Here is an 18901-nt window from a genome sequence, read left to right on the forward strand (position 1 = left end):
TCCGGGGCCCCAAAGAAAGGGGCGGGGACCGCGCTGAAAAAGGATCTCGCGAGACTTGACAGATCTGCTGGGAGGCTACGCTCCGTAAGATCTCGCGAGATTCAGAGAGGTGCTCTGGGAACCTTGTAGGTGGGCGGGCAGACTGGAGCCAGGGAGATGGCGGCGCAGGCTGTGTCGCTCCTGCGGGAGGTGGCGCGGCTGGAGGCGCCGCTGGAGGAGCTTCGTGCGCTGCAGTCGGTGGTGCAGGCTGTGCCGCTGCACGAGCTTCGCGAGCAGGCGGCGGAGCTACGCCTCCGCCCGCTGTTCTCCTTGCTTAACCAGAACAATCGGTGAGAGAAGCACGGGGCTTGGGCGGGTAGGAATGGCTGCAGGGGTCTTTCGGAGAAAAGTCCAGGTTGTCCAATTGCAAGACGTCCACAACTGTGTGTTGCCCGGGTCTTGGCGGTTCTACTCTTCGGAAGGGATCTTCTGCTGGTATTGTGGCGGGGTCCACCGCACGCCTTTTAATTTCAGTATCCAGTGAATGCTCGTCCAGTGGAATTAAAATGTACGGAATAACAGATTTGTGAGACAGCAAAACTTTAAACTAGAAACAACCATATTAATAAATCATTAAGGACATAAGTTGTTGCTGTGTAACGTTGCGCGGCCGATCTGTGTATGTATGAAAGTGTTGAATATATAAAAAAAGGAAAATTGTAAAGCTTATGTGTAAATTAACCCCTTACAAGCGAGAGTAAACTGCATAACCCAGGATTATATGTAGAAGTTATTAGTGTTGCAACTGGAGTTAAAATGTTAGGATAGCAACTTTTGATGAATATGCATCTATAGCATTAAATTAGAAATATCTTGTATTTGGTAACTTGATCATTTAATGTGCTTTTTGTATTTGAATTTTAATTTGAAAAGATAGTGAGCTCCAGTCAGTCAACACTGAATGCTTTCAGTGTGCTTTCTTACCTTTCTTCTTTCTTACCTCTTACCTGCTACATCTCTTCCTCCTGCTACGTCTGCTGAGTTGGTTTTAACAGTCAGTATTTTAGTGGTTATTTTCCTTTTCTGACTAGCCCTCACCCTGCAACCAGAACTAATGTCTCAGGTCAGTTGGCTTAGCTTGTCTGTGGAAATCAGATTGTATAGTTTGGTATTTGGGCCCTTCCTGGTAGCTTTCCAGTCTGCTTTTTCCAGGCTACTCTCCTTCATTTACTCCACTGAGCGCATCTGTTCCACTACCGTGTTGCCATCACTAACGTTCCTAGAGCATGACTTGGCACTTTCTGAACTCCTCTCACACCAGTTCTACTGACTGTGGACCCAGCCGATGTGCCACCTCCCCAAAAAAGTCTTTGTCCAGCTACAAGTGGCTCTTCGTCAGACACCATAATGACATTATCATTTTTCTGTTTATAATTCTGGACACCTTTCCCTTTTATAATTCTGTGTGTGTCTTTGTGGTTTATATGATTTGTGAAGACAGGAGCCACATTTGTTCCTCTCTGCATCTGCCCTGAAGTACAGTTCAGGAAATAACATGGTAAATACAAGGTGAGGCCTACAGCCTTTAAAGAGGGTACTGGGTCCAGTTTTTATTGTTTGTTTGTTTTGAAATAGGATCTTGCTGTATAGAGCTTGTCTTAAACTCAGTAGGTAGCTCAGGCTCTCTCCCAGGGCTTCTCCCTAGCCGGCTTTTCATATTGAAAATGAAAAGACTCTGAAAAGTCATAGTGCAGGTTGGCAACAGGAACCAAAGTTAGGAAGTTTGGGAATAAAGTGAATGGAGAAGACAGTTTGCTATGTGCTGGAGTGGTATTCTAGGAAGCTTTCTGGTTGTTTTTTTGTTTTGGTTTGGTTTTTTGTTTTTTTCGAGACAGGGTTTCTCTGTATAGTCCTGGCTGTCCTGGAACTCACTCTGTAGACCAGGCTGGCCTCGAACTCAGAAATCCGCCTGCCTCTGCCTCTGGAGTGCTGGGATTAAAGGTGTGTACCACCACTGCCCGGCTTCTAGGAGGCAATTTGAATGGGCACTTAGAGTTGGATATGTCCTATAATAGGCAGTTGCAATTTGTTGGAGTGATTCGTCTCTGATAGTACTGTAGTCTCCACACTACACTACTGTTACTAATTTGTTGGCTAGACCACATAAGAGATTCTGCTGATTCAGATTCTGGGTTTGTTGCTGTAAATCTGTAATCTTGACACCTTGCATGAGGGAAATTTAACACCTAAGATCACTGATAGAAGTCCAACAAGGATGACTGACTTACCACCTTTAGCTTGCTTGGCAGCTAAGGCTCACATAGGACCTGCGACAGTTTATACACAATACACTTTAAACACATCACTGCTTTTAAAAATTCTTTTAAGAGAGAGAGAGTAAGCATGTGTGTGCTCACTTGAGTGCATGTGTGGGGACAACTTCAGGGAATCTATTCTCATCTTCCAATTTGTTGAGGCAGGACATCTGGAGGTCTTTTTGTTGTTTATTTTCCCCCTTCTCCCCCCCCCCCCCCCCGCAATCCCCGTCACCACCCATCAGACTCCTGGCCAGTGGCTGTCAACTGTCCTAATGCTACAACTCTTAGATACAGTTCTTTGTGTTGTGGTAACCACCAACCATAAAATTATTTCTTCATAACTGTAATTTTGCTACTGTTGTGAATTGTAGTATAAATATCTGTGTTCTGGTGGTCCTCCCCACAAAGAGGTTGAGAACCTCTGCTCCAAGCTAGCTGGCCCGTAAGGATCCTGCGATTCTACTGTCAGGTGCATAATACTATAATGCAGTGTTTGTTTCCCATGCGTTCTGCAAGTCGTCGGGCTGGCTTTGTGAGCCTTCTCACTGAGCCATCCAGTCTCTAGGGAATCTGGGAATCGCAACTCGGCTCCTCACTTACATGGCAGGTGTTTTACCCACTGAGCATCTCCCCAGCTCAAGTGTGCTCATTTGTAAGGCTTTTGATTTGTATTCTTATCGCAGTCTTGGAAAGTTAGGCCAGTTTAATTCTGTCCTGGCATCAGACATAAATTAGCCCATTTATTTATATTGCCTATTAAGAGGCAAGTAAAAATTGTTCGGGAACAAGATCCATACCTACAGCAGGTAGTCATCAAGTTCGGAGTGGTTTACCTCTCTGGTAGCTTTCAGGCGTTTCCCCTCTTCTCCCCTTTGCTGCTGCTCTGATTTGCTCCTTCATCGCCTTCCACATCCATCGGCTGCTTTCTACTGGAACAACCTCTCTATCGTGCTGCAGAGCGGCCTCTCCTCTTTCTTCTTCATGCCTTCTTTTGTTCTTTCTGTCAACTTGGCCTTAGGGGTTGGCCCAGGACTTTGTATATGCTGTGTATGTGTGTTCCACCCCTGAGTCCCATCTTAGCCCCCAAGAGATGGCTGTAAGCTAGCTGTCCTTGTGTCTGTTCTCTGCTTAAAGCCACTGCATCACTGGGCATTGCTTCTCTGGAAAAGCCAAGGATGGCATAAGAACCTCTTAGTTTTGTTTTTTACCACTCATCTTACCCTCTGCCATCTCTACCCTCCCCAGTCCTGAGCACAGGCATGACATGCTCCATAAAGCTTCTTTGCAGTATTAGTGCAGTATCTGATTTCTCTGTGTGTTCTTATGTGTTGCGACTTCCTCTGCTTGAAACACCTTTCTAAGCCATTCATTCCTGGGTCTTCCCGAACACTTAGTTCGGAGTTACTGCTCCTGGAAGCCTTACCCATATCTTGCAAACTTACTTTTAATCTGCTACAGCTTCTATCCCTAGCTTATGGCATACATCTATACTTTGTCTATCTTATTGTGTGCATGTCTTCTATTAGAGTGACCTTTCTGAGGCTAGACAATATGTCCTATCTGTCTCTGTAGCCCCAACACAGGCATTGCAAAGAATTTAGTGCAGAGATACACGAAATGTCTAATAAGTGACTAGAATCTGCTTCTTTGAAGAAAATCTTCAGGAGAAATTGACACTTTAGGTGTTAGGTTGTTGTCTCCAGTCTGACGTGATGTGAATGAGATCTGTGCTGTCTCCTTTAGGGAACAGACTGCTTTGTGTGTATCCATTCTGGAGAGGTTGCTCCAAGCTGTGGAGCCAATTCACTTGGCCAGGAACCTCAGGCTTGACCTGCAGAGGGGACTGACTCACCCTGATGACTCTGTAAAAACCCTCACTCTGTCGCAGGTATGGAATCATAGTGGTAAATGCAGAAACATCTAAGTCACTCACTGAAACCCTTGGATGTGGCAGGTGTGCTGCCACTGCTGTGCGAGTTCACGAGATCAACCTGTAAGAAGCTCCTAGGCTGTAGAAACTGACTTTAAGGGGTTTAGAAGTTACTTTGCTATATTATGTTGTATTGGAGAAGCTTGAACCAAGTGTGAACTTCACAAAGCCAACACAGTATAATAGTGGCTATCATCCTGGCAGCCAAATATAGCATTTGTGTGGTATGCTGCTAGGGTCATGTATGTTAGGCACTGCAGTTGGTTACCCAGCAGTCTGCAGCTTTCCCTTCTCTAATCTGTGTATTCCGTTTGGGGTGGGTGGGAAGGTGGTATTTATTCATTCCCCATGTATATGCCAGAAACTGTTGCATTTTAGCAGGTACTTTGCTTCATCCACTTAATCTTTTTACTGCCCTAGAATTAAAAATTGTATTCTTATTTTTCTAAAAAAAAAAAAAAATTCAAAGAAGGTAATTTATCCAAGATTTGTACAACTAAAAATCGACATGCTGGTTTGACTCACCTGTCTCCACTCTTTACCCGCTGTTTATTGTGCCTTTCCACTTAAAAGCATGACTATACCCTGTGTGTGTTTGGCTTTAGTGAGGTTGTAGTAATTTGTGTGATAGCTGTAATAAGTACTTGTAATAATTACACACTAAAAAATACAAATATCCTTTGTTTGTGTGTTCTATTTGGGAAGAGTGTCTCTCTGCTTTTTTTTTTCCCCCAGATTGGAAGAATTGTTGAAAATTCAGAAGCTGTTACCGAGATCCTCAATAATGCTGAGCTGTTGAAACAGATTGTTTATTGCATTGGTGGAGAGAGTTTATCTGTTGCTAAAGCGGTGAGTTCACTAGAGCCTCCGCCAACTGTACAGACCTTGGTGTCCTAAAGTCAGGCGAGAAGCTTACTGCATGGTTTGTAGGGTTGGGGTGGAGATGAATCGTCAGCCTGGTGTAAATGGCGTCAGAGACAGCAGTGAGCTTCTAAGACACCTGTCTGTGCCGTCTGCCACACTTGCATTTGGTTGCTTGGTGTTTTCCGGTTATAAATAAATAACAGCAGCAAAAATGGGAATACCTATTGGGTTAGGGTATTTTATGTCCTAATTTTAACATCAGGCTCAGGAAGCAGATACAACTCTTCTATACGTTCTGACAGATATTTTCTTTCTGTGTAAGGCTATTAAATCCCTGTTGAGAATATCGCTAACCCAGGCTGGCCTGGAAGCTCTGTTTGAAAGTAACCTGCTGGATGATTTGAAGAATGTAATGAAAACAAACGACGTTGTTCGATACAGGGTCTATGAGGTAAGAGTGAAAGCACACTTCCTAATCCTCCAAGCAGTGGCGCGCATTTACAGAGGGAGCCAAGATGGCTCACACATGCACATTCAGTGAGTCTGTTGGGTCCTGTATGCTACGACATGGTGCTTACAGTATAGGGTGTGTTCACGGCCTCATGTGAGACGGTCTCAAGCGTACTTCCAGTGTGGTGTATGTATTACACCTTTGACTCCCGACTGAAATGAATGTCAGCACTCTCAGTGGGAAGGTGGTTCCTCCTCCCTCCAGTTTTCTGTTGAACACTTCTAAAAGCCTCACGCATGCTGTCATTAGTTCCTGTGTTTACACTTGGTGTGTAGATATGTGCGTGTCGAGCCCAGATGTCAGTCTCATTCCTCAGGTCTGCCTTGTTCTTTAAGGCCTGGAATCCACTGATTACACTAACCTGCCTGTCTGGTGAGCACCAGAGACCTACCCAGCACTGGGATTACCACTGCATGCTACTACACCTGGTGGTTTTAACATGAGTCCCCATGCGTGCACGTATGCACTTTAATGACCAATTATCTTAGCCCCAGAGCAACTGAGTAATACAGTAATGTTATATGTTGTTAATCTTGCTGCTGAAGACTGAAGAAGTATTTGACCCAGTTCACACACATAAAGTAGCATATCTAAAAATGTGTAATCTAATTCCCCTCACATTTAACTCACTCCCTTCCTGAGGACTCTGACTTTGCATGCTCTGGTTTCCCTTGTCTCTTTCTGTTTCTTGGTTTCGTGCTCCTTACTAGACTTTTGTTTGTTGACGACCGAGAGAGTGAAATGAATCCCATCATGTGCAGCAGGCACGCGGTACTCAGGCAGACTTCATTCTTGAGATGTCAGTTCCCACCTACGGGATAAGACTGTGAGCTTCTCCCCTCCACCTGTCTCCTGAGCTAAGACCTACAGCCTTACTGTCCCCACGTGCCTGCCCAAGTTGGATTCCTGCTCCCTCCCTGCCATTCCCTCTGTGATGGACGGGTCCAAGACCAAGGTCTCAATCTTTACAAAGGCTTCTCCCTGTCACGTTTCCAATCCTGCCAGCTTTACTGAAGCCGTGTGTCTCCTTGGTGGCGGAGCTGCCGCCACCCTAGGCCACCCTCCCAGTGTCACTTTGTACTGTATTTGCATCCAGATGCGCCTCCCTCCATTTTCTCATCCTTGGTTTCTTTAAAATGCAATAGTAGTATTTCCCCAAATTTGTATTTTAATTGATTCATTAAATTGCATGCATTGGTCATGTACAGCATGATGTTTGTAGCATATATAAGAATGATCTTTGGAGCCGGGCGGTGGTGGCACACGCCTTTAATCCCAGCACTTGGGAGGCAGAGGCAGGCGGATTTCTGAGTTCGAGGCCAGCCTGGTCTACAAAGTGAGTTCCAGGACAGCCAGGGCTACACAGAGAAACCCTGTCTCGAAAAACCAAAAAAAAAAAAAAAAAAAAAAAAAAAAAAAAAAAAAGAATGATCTTTGGGCCAATGGAATGGTGTGGTGAGTAAAGGCACTTGCTGTCAAGCCTGATGACTCGAGTAGAGAGAGAAAACCAACTCCCCCACAGGTTGTCTTTTGAGCCCTTCTCCCTCACACACATACTCCCTTCCACAATACATAATTCAATGAAGATGTAAAAACCAAAAACCAGAAATCCCTGATTCTGCCACTTCTGTTAAATATTTTAGTATCCTTTGTCTTTCATTAAGCTTTCAGGACATGTCAAATGAACATGTGACAGACAGATACATAGATACAATTTTATTTTGTGGTGCTTAGATACAGGCCTTGTACCCATCAGGGAAGTTCTACCCTCTGTGTGTGTGCGTGTGCATGTGTGCACCTCTTTGAATGAATCATTTTTATGTTTGTTGCTAATGCCAGTCTCATGCCCTGATTAATGCTCTCTTTGTGGAAGGTACATATATACCTAGATGAAATGCCATATTTTCTACACAAGTAATTTGTTTTATGTTCAATGAAGTTTTCCTAGAAACAAATCATGGATTGTTAAGAATTCAGTGTTATACATAGTACAAATATAGTTCTGCATTTAGTTAAAAATGAAAGCTAACAGATTTGACCTTTTTTCTTTCTGTTCTCTCAGCTAATTATAGATATTTCTTCTGTGTCATCAGAATCTTTAAACTACTGTACCACAAGTGGACTGGTGACTCAACTCCTAAAAGAGCTGACGGGTGAGGACGTGTTAGTCAGGTAAATAGACTTGGGAGACTTCTTCAAGTGAAAGGCCCTTTCTTTAGGGCCACAAAGCAAGTGTGGGTCTTAGTGTAGTCATCTGTGCTGGTGGATCCTATACAGCTTGTGATCTCAGTGCTGGAGTTACTTTCAAGAAGCATTTTAGGAAATGGCTTTTTTTATCATGATAATACATTGAGCTTTGCAAAGTCCTGCAAGATGTCTTAGTTATTTTTCAAATGACTATATCCTCTGTCTCAAAGTTTGCTCTTTGATTAATGTTACAATATGTAATTTAAACAGTTATGAATCACTTTGATATATGCCATTTTAGATGACTTAGCATCTTACCAAGTTGCATTATCAAATAGCTCTATGATATGATAGAAGAAATACCGTGTTTTAAAAAGAATGAAGATTTGCTGGGCAATGGTGGCACACACTTTTTTTTTTTTTTTTTAAAGATTTATTTATTGATTATATGTAAGTACACTGTAGCTGTCTTCAGACACTCCAGAAGAGGGAGTCAGATCTCGTTACGGATGGTTGTGAGCCACCATGTGGTTGCTGGGATTTGAACTCCGGACCTTCGGAAGAGCAGTCGGGTGCTCTTACCCACTGAGCCATCTCACCAGCCCCGGCACACACCTTTAATCCCAGCACTTGGGAGGCAGAGGCAGGCAGATCTCTGAGTTTGAAACCAGCCTGGTCTACAAAGGGAGTTCCAGGACAGCCAGGAATACACAGAAAAGAATGAATGAAGACATGAGCTTCATAGCTCTTAGACCTCTACCCGTTTGGCCTTGGACAAATGACTGTAGCATTTCTGTACCCAGTTTCTTTTTCTTTTGCTGCAGTATTAGGGATTGAACTCAGGACTTACACATCAGGCAATCACTCTACCACTGAGCTATATCCCTATGCCGTTTACTTTCTTATTTTGAGATAGGGTCTCACCTAGTTGCCCAGGCTGGTTTTGAGCTCACATGTAATCCAGATAAGCCTTGAATTTATGATCCTCCTGTATCAGCCTCCTGGGCAATTGGAATTACAAGCCTCTGGGACTATGTCTGACATCCATGACTGAGAACAATAATAATTCTATAAAGACTATATGAGGATTAAGTAAATTAGCCATACAAACCAATATAATGGCTCACAAGGGTCCTTGCTGAGTGTTAGCTGTGTCTCTTAGAGCTCCTGTTGTTCCTACTCCCAGGTCCTCTTAATATTGCCCCCAGTGTTTGCTCTATTCATCTGCATTCTCTGCCTTTGCTCTTATGATAGCATGGTAATCTCCATGTTTGTATATAGATATTTCTGGTGTTTAATGACTTTATGGTTGTCTTTTATAGTATGACTGGATTTGTTAAATCCATATATATACATTGGTTACTGGGTCCTTTTTTTTTTTTTTTCTTTTTTTTCTTTTTTTTTTTTTAATTTTTTTGAGACAGTGTTGCCCTGGCTGTCCTCGAACTCACAGAAATCGACCTGCCTCTGCCTCTAGAGTGCTAGGATTAAAAGTCTGTGCCACCACCACAGTGTCACTTTGTACTTATTTGCATTTTCATATTTTAATCAATGAACAAGGACGTAGATAAATCTGAAGCGGTCAGGTGCCAAGCTTAACCTCAGCTAAACTGTGTTAGTTACTTGTCGTGACTGCGTGCCAGAAGGGACTGAAGAATTACTAATATGCGGTGGTTACTATATGAGAAAGGGTTGCTGCTTCTACAGACATAGGTGGGGTAAATGCAAGATGGCAAGCCTTCTTTAGAATAGCTCAGTGGAAGATAAGATAAAACATTGGTAATTCTAAAAACAGTTATGGGTGCATGGGGACTCATGCAGCTTTGTTTTTGTGTCTATTTGGTATTTCAAAATAAAACAAATTATTTTTTTTAAAAAACCTCTTAAGAAACAAGTATGTTACAGAAATAGTATTGGGTCTCCAGTTAGAAGGTCAGGCAGGCCTCAGATCTGAGCTCCACCTTAATAAGCTTGGAAAATGGTGATGCTCTTGTATCCTCATCTGAAGAAGGAGCCAGACTATGGGCCTTTCAGATTTGATGAGAATAATTAAATAAAATAGACCCCATGTGAAATAAGTTTTAAAATGCTCTTCATTTTTGTCCTTTTTGACTTTAGAGCCACCTGTATAGAAATGGTGACATCACTAGCATATACCCATCACGGACGACAATACCTTGCTCAAGAAGGAGTCATTGACCAGATATCCAATATAATTGTTGGCGCAGATTCAGACCCTTTTTCTGGCTTCTATCTGCCAGGTGAGAGCAGCTCTTCCAATGTCTGAGTTACACTGGCTCCTGAAAGGCAGGGCTTTCTCTCCTTCATGCTTCCTTCACAAGATGCCGCAGGCACAGTCAGTGGTACAGTGAGAGGATCCTGCATCACACCTGAGTGATTCCATGAATCCAAGTTAATACATTGTGATACAGCAGATTACTAAAATGAAGGATGGAAAACATACCAGCAGATACCAAACATGCGTGTGACAGCATCCTTTTAGCATGACAGCTCAGTCAGCTGTAAAAGAAGTGCGTTATAACACAGCACAGGCCGTGTGTGAGGGCCCCACAGCTGATGGTGTGCTCAGGTGTGGGTTGCCGAAAGCCTCTCCTGTGATCAGGAGCAGGGCCCTCTCCCCACTTCTCTGCAGTACAGTTTAACAAATCCTAGAACATACTGGTAAGAGAAAAGTAAAAGGTATGTAAACCCAAAGAAGATATGAAATTATCACATGGAGAATACTTCAGACTCCGCCAAGAAACTGTCAGAGCTAAGAACTGAATTCAGTGAAGTTGCTGATCAACAGCAGCATACAAAGTTGGTAGCCTTCCATACTAATGATGAACTGCCCAAAAGAGAGCTCAAGGCAGTGATCCCATTGTGATAGCATCTGAAATACAGGAATACTCACTGAAATGCAGGAATAAATCACTGTCTTACTCCCAGAAGGACACACAGACTAATAGGACAGAACAGAGGACTCTGAATAAATCCTTAGTTTTACAACCCATGCCCAAAACATACATGTGGAAAGTACATTACTTTCAATAAATGATGCTGAAAGATAAAACTGGATATTTAGGTGAAGAATGAAATTAGACCTGTCTAATTTGTCTCCTGTCATAGAACTCAGCACAGTGTAATTAAGGACAGGAATGTAAAACGTGAAGCTGAAGAGAATGTAGTGGGGAAAGCTTTGGACTTTGGTCTGGACCAAGGAAGGTATTTTTGGATATGCTACTCAAAGCACAGGCAACAGAAGTACAACAAAGGTACTTGTACCAAACTGAAAGGCGTCTGTCCGCCCAGACAAAACGATCCCGAGTGAGGAAGCAACCTGAAGTTAGAGGAACATTTGTAACTGTATCTAGGAAAGAGTCCCTGTCCAGAACATAAGGGCACAAGCAAATTAGTAGCAAAAACAACCAGCCCAGGTAAAAATCAGCAAAGGACCTGGATCGGCTTTACTCAAAATAAGTCCTGTAGCTGCCGGATAGGCTCTTGGAAAGATGCATAAACCACTGAGGACAGTCACTCCAAACCTGTTAAAATTACTGAGGTGTTGCTGTGAAACAGAGAACCTTGTGTATTGATGGGAATGTAAGTTCGTGCAATCGTGGGAAACTGGAAGGTCTTTTAAGATAGACTCTGGCGGATCCCATTTGGGTATGTAGCCAAAGGAAACAAAACCATTCTGCTGAAAAGCTGTCTGTACTCCCATGTCACTTGCAGCACTTGATCCGGGGTCAACCTGAACGTCTACCAGTGGCTACATAGATAATAGACTGTATAGCACAATGGAAGGTTACTCAGCTTTAAAAATAAAGAAATCTGTTATTTGCACACTGGTTAAATCTGAAGGACAGGGGTGAATGAAACCAGGACCATGTGATCTCATTAACATGCATAAACCAAAGGTGAACCCAGGAATAGGTGGGTGATTAGAGGATATTAGGGCTGCTGTGTCGGTGGGAGTGTGGGCATCCAAACTGCCAGAAATACGTACAGGGTCATGACTGTGTTACTGTGTGTGCTGTCTTAAGTGGTGCTTAGAAGAGATTTTAAGTGTTTTCACCACAAACAACATAGTGCGTATATTAATTTGCTTAATTTGTCCAGTATACAGTACAAATCTATTTGCAGACATGATGTACATAACAGCTGTGTACAGAGGTTTTTGGGTTTTGTTTTTTTTGTTAGTTTGAAAAGTTAATAAAAACAAAAGACACTAAGGTGGAATCTGTTGTACCGGGACAAATGCACTGTGGACTGATGTTGTGAAAACATGGGCACTCTACAGCATTACATGGTTTTCTTTAAAAATTCAGTGAGAGCCAGGTGTGGTGGTGCATGCTTTTAATCCCAGCACTTGGGAGGCAGAAGCAGTCAAATATCTGCATTCAAGGCCAGCCTAGTCTACAGTGATTCTGGGACAGCCAGAAGTTCACAGAGAAACCATCTCTCAAAAAATCAACAGTTGAGTGAGAAATAAATCAGAATAGCAGTATACCAGTATACTGCCGTGCACCGAGTCCAGATCTGTGCAGTCTGCGGTGAGATGAGAAGGATTCGCCCTGCCCATTTCACTCCAGGTCAGGTTGATTAGTCTTCCTCACACCCTCGAGCAGCTGAGGGTAATGGCCCTTGAGGTGCTCTGCTGAAGTTTACAGTGATTGCACCTGGTGCAGTCACTCCCTACCATTGGTATCCATTGCTGTGCCTATGTTCTCTCTCTTCCTCCCTCCTTCCCTGTCTCCCTCTCCATTTCCTTCTCTCCCTCCCTGGCTATAGACCAAGCTGGCCTGTAACACACAGATAATTCTCTGCCTCTCCCCTCAAGCTCTGTTGACACCTTGGGGAATTTTGTTCTTGGGACCACACGGATGGGTCTTTGAATCTCCTTAGCTGTCCGCTGCAGGCAGCACAGTGCTTATCTGTCTCCTCCTGCTGCCTACAGTTACTGATATTCCTGTGGAAACATGGAACCCCCAATTCGTGTTTCTTATCCCTCTCCTAACGTCTATTTTTGTAAATCTTTTAGGATTTGTGAAGTTTTTTGGAAACCTGGCCGTCATGGATAGTCCTCAGCAGATCTGTGAGCGCTACCCTGTTTTTCTGGAGAAGGTGTTTGAAATGGCGGATAGTCAAGACCCCACCATGATTGGTGTCGCTGTCGACACAGTTGGAATCCTGGGATCCAGTGTTGAAGGAAAACAAGTTTTACAGAAGACAGGTTGGTGTGACTTGACTTGGCTTTTGTAAGATGTATTTGGGGCCAGGAATTTCATGTTCAGGTTCATCTGCTGGCGGGATCACTGTTCTAGAGACTACTTTTGCAGGCTTTTGCAGTCTTCTTATCCCTAACATGAACCTGTCTCCTAGTCTTGTGATCACCACGGAAAGCTGTGGCTTTTGCTCCTTACTATATGCAGGCTCTCACCCAACAAGAACCATGTGGTTTGCTGCTAATTTTTCCTCAATTTTATGGCATTGCTCATGTTGTGTTTGAGTTTCTACACTGACGGAAGCTGTATGAATTTCATTTACATAACTTCCCTGGCCTCACGTTCCTCATTTATCAAAATAGCACAGCAGCAGCTTCTTCAGGGTTTTGAATATTTCAGAAGCACAGAGAGAGTCAGAAAGAACAATTTGTGTCGAGACTCTTCCGAGCCTGTGCAGATGGGAACCTTTGACTGCACTCCTCTATGTAATGTTTTCCATGCTGAGCATCCATTGCTTTTCACTTCATACCCATGAGGGTAGCCATTGCCTTTATTTTTTTTTTAAGCATAACCAAGTGTTCAGATGTTAGAAAACAGTATGGAAGTTCCACAGAAAAATTAAAACAGAGTTAACTTATGAGCCAGCAGTTCCGCTTCCTGGAATACAATATGGCAAGCAAAGGTTCAAGCAGTGTCTATATACTCCTGTGTAGAGCAGTATTTGTCTGCTCAAAGCAGTTTAAACCCCATAATGTACGTGATGGATGAATGAGTTTCATGTGTGTGAAAGTGTGAGGCTGTGACAGAAGCTGCAGCACAGAGGCGATCTGAAGACATTTTGCTAAAACAAGAGGGCCAGGCATGGAAGACAGGTACTGCACGATTCACAGACAAGCTTATGTTAAGCACGTAGGGAGGTCAAGTTCATAGCAACAGAAAGCCGAGATCAGGCACCAGGGAGAGAGAAGGGAGGGTGAGGTTTGCTTGTTGTGTACCTTGCCTCAGGTTGGGCTGTTGAGAAGGATGGTGGTGATGGAGCACAGCAGTATGAACAAGATGGGCAGCACTGGCTGGGTTTAATGTGTCACCTTGTCCTTCACAGGAACCCGCTTTGAACGTGTCCTCATGAAAGTAGGATATCAAGCAAAGAATGCTTCCACGGAGCTGAAGATTAGGTGCTTGGATGCAGTTTCCTCTCTCCTGTATTTATCAGTAAGTACACGGGGAAGTTAATGAAGGGCAGCGGGCTGTCTGTGTTTGGGAGGACAGTCGGCATGGCACTAGTAGTTTCAGAGGATATTCTCCCAGGTGCTGCACTTTCCACTTTAGTTATGATAGTCAGCTGCTGGCACATAACTTTAATCCCAACCCCCAGGAGGGAGGGTCTGAGTTCCAGGCCAGCCAGGGCTCCAGAGAGAAACCCTGGCTCAAGACCTAACAAAACAAAGCAGGGCAGTGGTTATTCCACCACTTGGGAGGCAGAGGCAGGCGCTCTGAGTTCAGTGCCAGCCTGGTCTACAGAGTGAGTTCCAGGACAGTGAGAGCTACCTTCACTATGTTACTGGGACATGAAAACTTTGTAAGGGTATTTTTTCAATTTATTCTTTAAGAGTTGCATATACATATGCATACATTTGATTGTGTCCACTCCTTTCTAGTATCCCCTCCTTGTTCCTCCACTGTCCCCTCCAACTTCATGACTGCTTTCTCTCTTATTATGTAATTAGTGCTGCTCGTATGCACAGGGTTTGAGGTCATGGCCACACATGCAAGACTCCCCCTTCCTCCCTGGCTGCTGTCAACTCCTCTAGCTCTTCCTTGGCTGCATTGGGGTTTTGGCTGGCTTAAGTTTGTGCAGGGAACCATGGCAGCTAGGAGTTAGTGGGTGCAGCCGCCCTGCCATCTCAAGCACTCCTCTCATCTTCCAGCTCTTAAATTCTTTCTGCCCTCTCGTCTTCAGTGTTCCCTGAGCCTTGAGGAACAGGGGATTGGTATAGATGTGCCACTATAGGCAGTCTTAAAGTCACTTATTCCCAATCACTGCCCATTGCAAAAAGAAGTATCTCTGACCAAGGCTGAAAGCTTTACAAACCTAAGAATATAAACATGAGCAGCTAGCAAAACAACAATAGGAGGTGCCCCTCTAAGACCTGTGACTTCCGCAGCCATGGGCCATTTTATGGTATGGTATGGTATGTGTATGGGTGTTTAGCGCTTGTATGCAGTGCCTGTAGAGGCCAGGAGACAGCTCGGACCCCTAGAACTGGAGTTACAGCTTTATGGTACCAAGCCTGAATGCTGTCCTATGGAGCAGGCCTCAGTCCAGTCAGGTGCTCGCTTCTCCTCATAACAGTCATCGCAAGTGGGCACAGTGTTCATCACAGGTCAGAGTGGCAGCGTTCAGGTCCAGCGCTGGGCAAGAACACTGATGTCTTTGCTCCCCTGCATCCTGCAGTATGTCTTGCATAGGGTTATCGTTTAGTTAAGATGGACAGCCAAGAGCAACAGGCATAACCTGCTTTAATAGGGGAGGTGCTCTCTGGGACCTCCCAACTGTAGGGAGTCGCTGGGGTTTTCATTTACTAGCCCATTTCCTCTGGGAACAGCATTGTCCACTCATGCAGGGATCAGAGTCCCTTGGGGGTGGGGGCTGCTTCTTTAGTCTTAGTTAGCTTACCCATAACCCCTTCTCACTCCCTAAATCTATCCTTGTGAATGAGAGAAGGGGGTTACAGGAGAGGTGCATATGTATGGGCACACGTGCCATAGTGTACATGTGGAGATGGGAGGACAGCTTGATGGAGTCAGTTCTCTCCTACTCTATATGACACCTGAGGACTGAACTCAGGCTGTCAGGCTCACACAGCCAGGGCTTTACCCACTGAGCCATCAGTAGCTCGGTTACTCATATCTTTTTGTTTGTCTGTTTGTTTATTTTTGTTTTTGTTTTTTATTTTCAAGACAGGGTTTCTCTGTGTAGCCCTGGCTGTCCTGGAGCTCACTCTGTAGACCAGGCTGACCTCGAACTCAGAAATCCACCTGCCTCTGCCTCCTGAGTGCTGGGATTAAAGGCATGTGCCACCACCGTCCGGTGGTTACTCATATCTTAAGTGTAACATGGAATTACAGAGTAATAGAACTAGAGGGGTCCTAGTGAGTAGTTCATCCCGTTCAACAAAGATGGGAAGTTTCTGGCCTGGATTTAGAGATGGGTTCTCTCCAAGGGGCTCACAGAATGCCATTTATCCAAGGCTTTCTGACTCAGCCACGGGCTTCATTTCCTTTCTGTGCTGCAGCCTGAGCAGCAGACTGATGACTTCCTGGGAATGACAGAGTCCTGGTTCTCCTCCATGTCCCGAGACTCCCTGGAGCTCTTCCGTGGGATCAGTAACCAGCCCTTCCCGGAGCTACACTGTGCTGCCTTGAAAGTGTTCACAGTAGGTACCTTTTCTCCTCAGATCCTTCTGTGACTGCCAGCTCAACACAGAGCACTAGAGTGAGCTAGCCTCTGTGCACGCAGCAGTTTCTACCCTGCTGCTTCAGGGGCCATTGAGAGAGACACGTGCCAACGGGTTGTCAGTAAGGGGTGTTCACTACTGTCTGAGGTTTAAACCAGCTGCTATTGCATCACAGGTTGACCCAGCTCCTCAACTTCTGCTCAGCTTTAGCCTTGACTCCTACATTCCCTTTTGGCACTCCGTGCTCTGGTGATGCCGGGCTGCTGGTTTCTCACCTCTGACCTTTGCTGTGGCAACTGACCTCAGCACTGCTAACTTTGCTTATGAACCTCTTATTTATTCAAGAAGTGGCTCCAGTGCAGGAACTACTAAGTCTGGTACAATGGCGTTAAATGATCCTGGTTCTTATATATGAGTTTTCCCCCTGCTGTGAGACGGTGGGCCCTTTCTCAAACTTCCCATCTATGGAGGGACCACACCATAAATACAGCGGTTATAAAATTATAGCTAAGGGGCTGGAGAGATGGCTCACCAGTTAAGAGCACTGGCTGCTCTTCCTGAGGTCCCGAGTTCAATTCCCAGCAACCACATGGTGGCTCACAAATCTTTCTTTCTTTTTTTCTTTTTTTCTTTTTTTTTTTTTTTTTTTTTTTTTTTTTTTTTTTTTTTTTGGTTTTTTAAGACAGGGTTTCTCTGTATAGCCCTGGCTGTTCTGGAACTCACTTTGTAGACCAGGCTGGCCTCGAACTCAGAAATCCTCCTGCCTCTGCCTCCTGAGTGCTGGGATTAAAGGCATGTGCCACCACGCCCGGCCCCCCCCCCTTTTTTTTTTATGTATGTGAATACACCATAAGGATGCTGGGATTTGAACTCATGACCTCCAGAACAGTAGTCGGTGCTCCTAACCACTGAGCCATCTCAGCAGCCCGCAATTTTCAACCTGTGGGTTGCAGCCCCACTGGCAAATCTGTCTCCTAAAACATTTACATTATGATTCGTAACAGTAGCAAAATTACGGTTATGAAGTATCAACAAAAATAATTTTATGGTTGGAGGGTCACTACAACATGATGGACTGTATTAAAGGGCCACTGTGGCTGTCTCAGACACCAGAGGAGGGCATCAGATTCCATTACAGATGGTTGTGAGCCACCCTGTGGTTGCTAGGAGTTGAACTCAGAACTCAGGAACAGTCAGTGCCGAGCCATCTCTCCAGCCCCGTACGAAACTTTTAGTTAGAGAATTTTAAAAAATGTTTCTCAGGAATCTGTTTACTTGGACAAAGGGAGATGCATTAAAGGTTTGTGCTATCACATGTATTATGTTTTCTGCTCATGAACTTAACTATAAATTGTATTCTCTTTCTGCCTTCAATTTCAGGCTATTGCAGACCAGCCCTGGGCTCAGAGACTTATGTTTAACAGTCCAGGTTTTGTAGAGTTTGTGATGGACCGGTCTGTGGAACATGACAAAGCTTCAAAGGATGCCAAATATGAACTGGTAAAAGCACTTGCCAATTCCAAGACAGTTGCAGAGATCTTTGGGAACTCAAATTATTTGAGACTCAGAGCGTACCTAAGTGAAGGTCCATACTATGTGAAACCTGTTGCCACAACAGCAGTAGAGGGAGCTGACTGATTCCTTTCCGCCTAAGACAGAGCAGAATTGCCCAAGGCACATGATTCCATCCGTGCTCCACACCACAGGACGTCTGTCTTCCCAGAGCTACCATGGCGTGGCACAGCCTCACCATCAGCAGTGTTGTCCCTACTTAATGCTGTGTAGACTCGGCTCTTGTAAAAGCAGTAGGAGCCTGAGAGTGCTCGTGCTTCCCCGAGTCCTCTGGCTGCCAAAGCTCTGCTGCAAGGTCGAGGTTTGTTTTCTCAAAGTTTCCGTGGGCACACTCATGACCTTTTTAAAAAATAAAATGAAGCCAAAATGATTCTGGATTCTCTCAACAACATTTTCTTTTTCCTTACCTGATTTTTGCCTCAAAATCTTGGGTATCTTGGGTAGTCTCTAAAAAACAAGTCATTTAGAATCATCGAATTATATTATTTGTATACAAGGAATAATAGTTTTAATAATATTTCTTACTTTTCCTTTGAAAATAAAATAAATCCAAAACTTGTTTGGCATTGGTATTTCGGCTGTGTGTCACTTTTACCATGTAGTGGTTACAGGGAAGGAAGTGTAATGCCTTAACCAGAAAGTTTCCTTAATTACCATTTTATCCATTGCTGAGTCATCATCACTGAGGGTGGGGGTAATTCTTCAGACCTATTAAGTCTAGTCTTGAGGTAATCAGAGAGACTCTGGCTCCTAATGTCCAACATCAGAAGAGAAGGGACAGTGTGTACAAACTAAGATGTTCTGTCAGAAGGGACAGCGTGTACCAACTAACATGCCATGTCACTGTTTTACAA

General features: G+C 44.2%; 1 protein-coding gene across 2 annotated transcripts; it reads left to right on the forward strand.

The window, feature by feature from the left end:
- The first annotated feature begins 120 nt into the window (after window positions 1-120).
- Window positions 121-18619, forward strand: Psmd5 (proteasome 26S subunit, non-ATPase 5). 2 transcript variants are annotated; one of them, XM_021150128.2, is made up of 10 exons: window positions 121-329; window positions 4041-4185; window positions 4963-5076; window positions 5414-5542; window positions 7665-7774; window positions 9908-10050; window positions 12834-13025; window positions 14120-14229; window positions 16314-16454; window positions 17856-18619. In XM_021150128.2, exons 1-10 carry the CDS (start codon window positions 157-159, stop codon window positions 18111-18113), a joined length of 1515 nt encoding a protein of 504 aa, XP_021005787.1. In that variant the 5' UTR covers window positions 121-156; the 3' UTR covers window positions 18114-18619. The 2 variants fall into 2 exon arrangements, with proteins under 2 accessions (XP_021005787.1, XP_029330293.1); XM_029474433.2 differs by lacking the exon at window positions 4041-4185 and having other exon boundaries at window positions 136-329.
- Window positions 18620-18901: the final 282 nt, after the last annotated feature.

The sequence above is a fragment of the Mus caroli genome, unplaced genomic scaffold (genome assembly GCF_978045245.1).
Source record: "Mus caroli unplaced genomic scaffold, Mus_caroli_1 scaffold_2, whole genome shotgun sequence".
Lineage (NCBI taxonomy): Eukaryota > Metazoa > Chordata > Mammalia > Rodentia > Muridae > Mus > Mus caroli.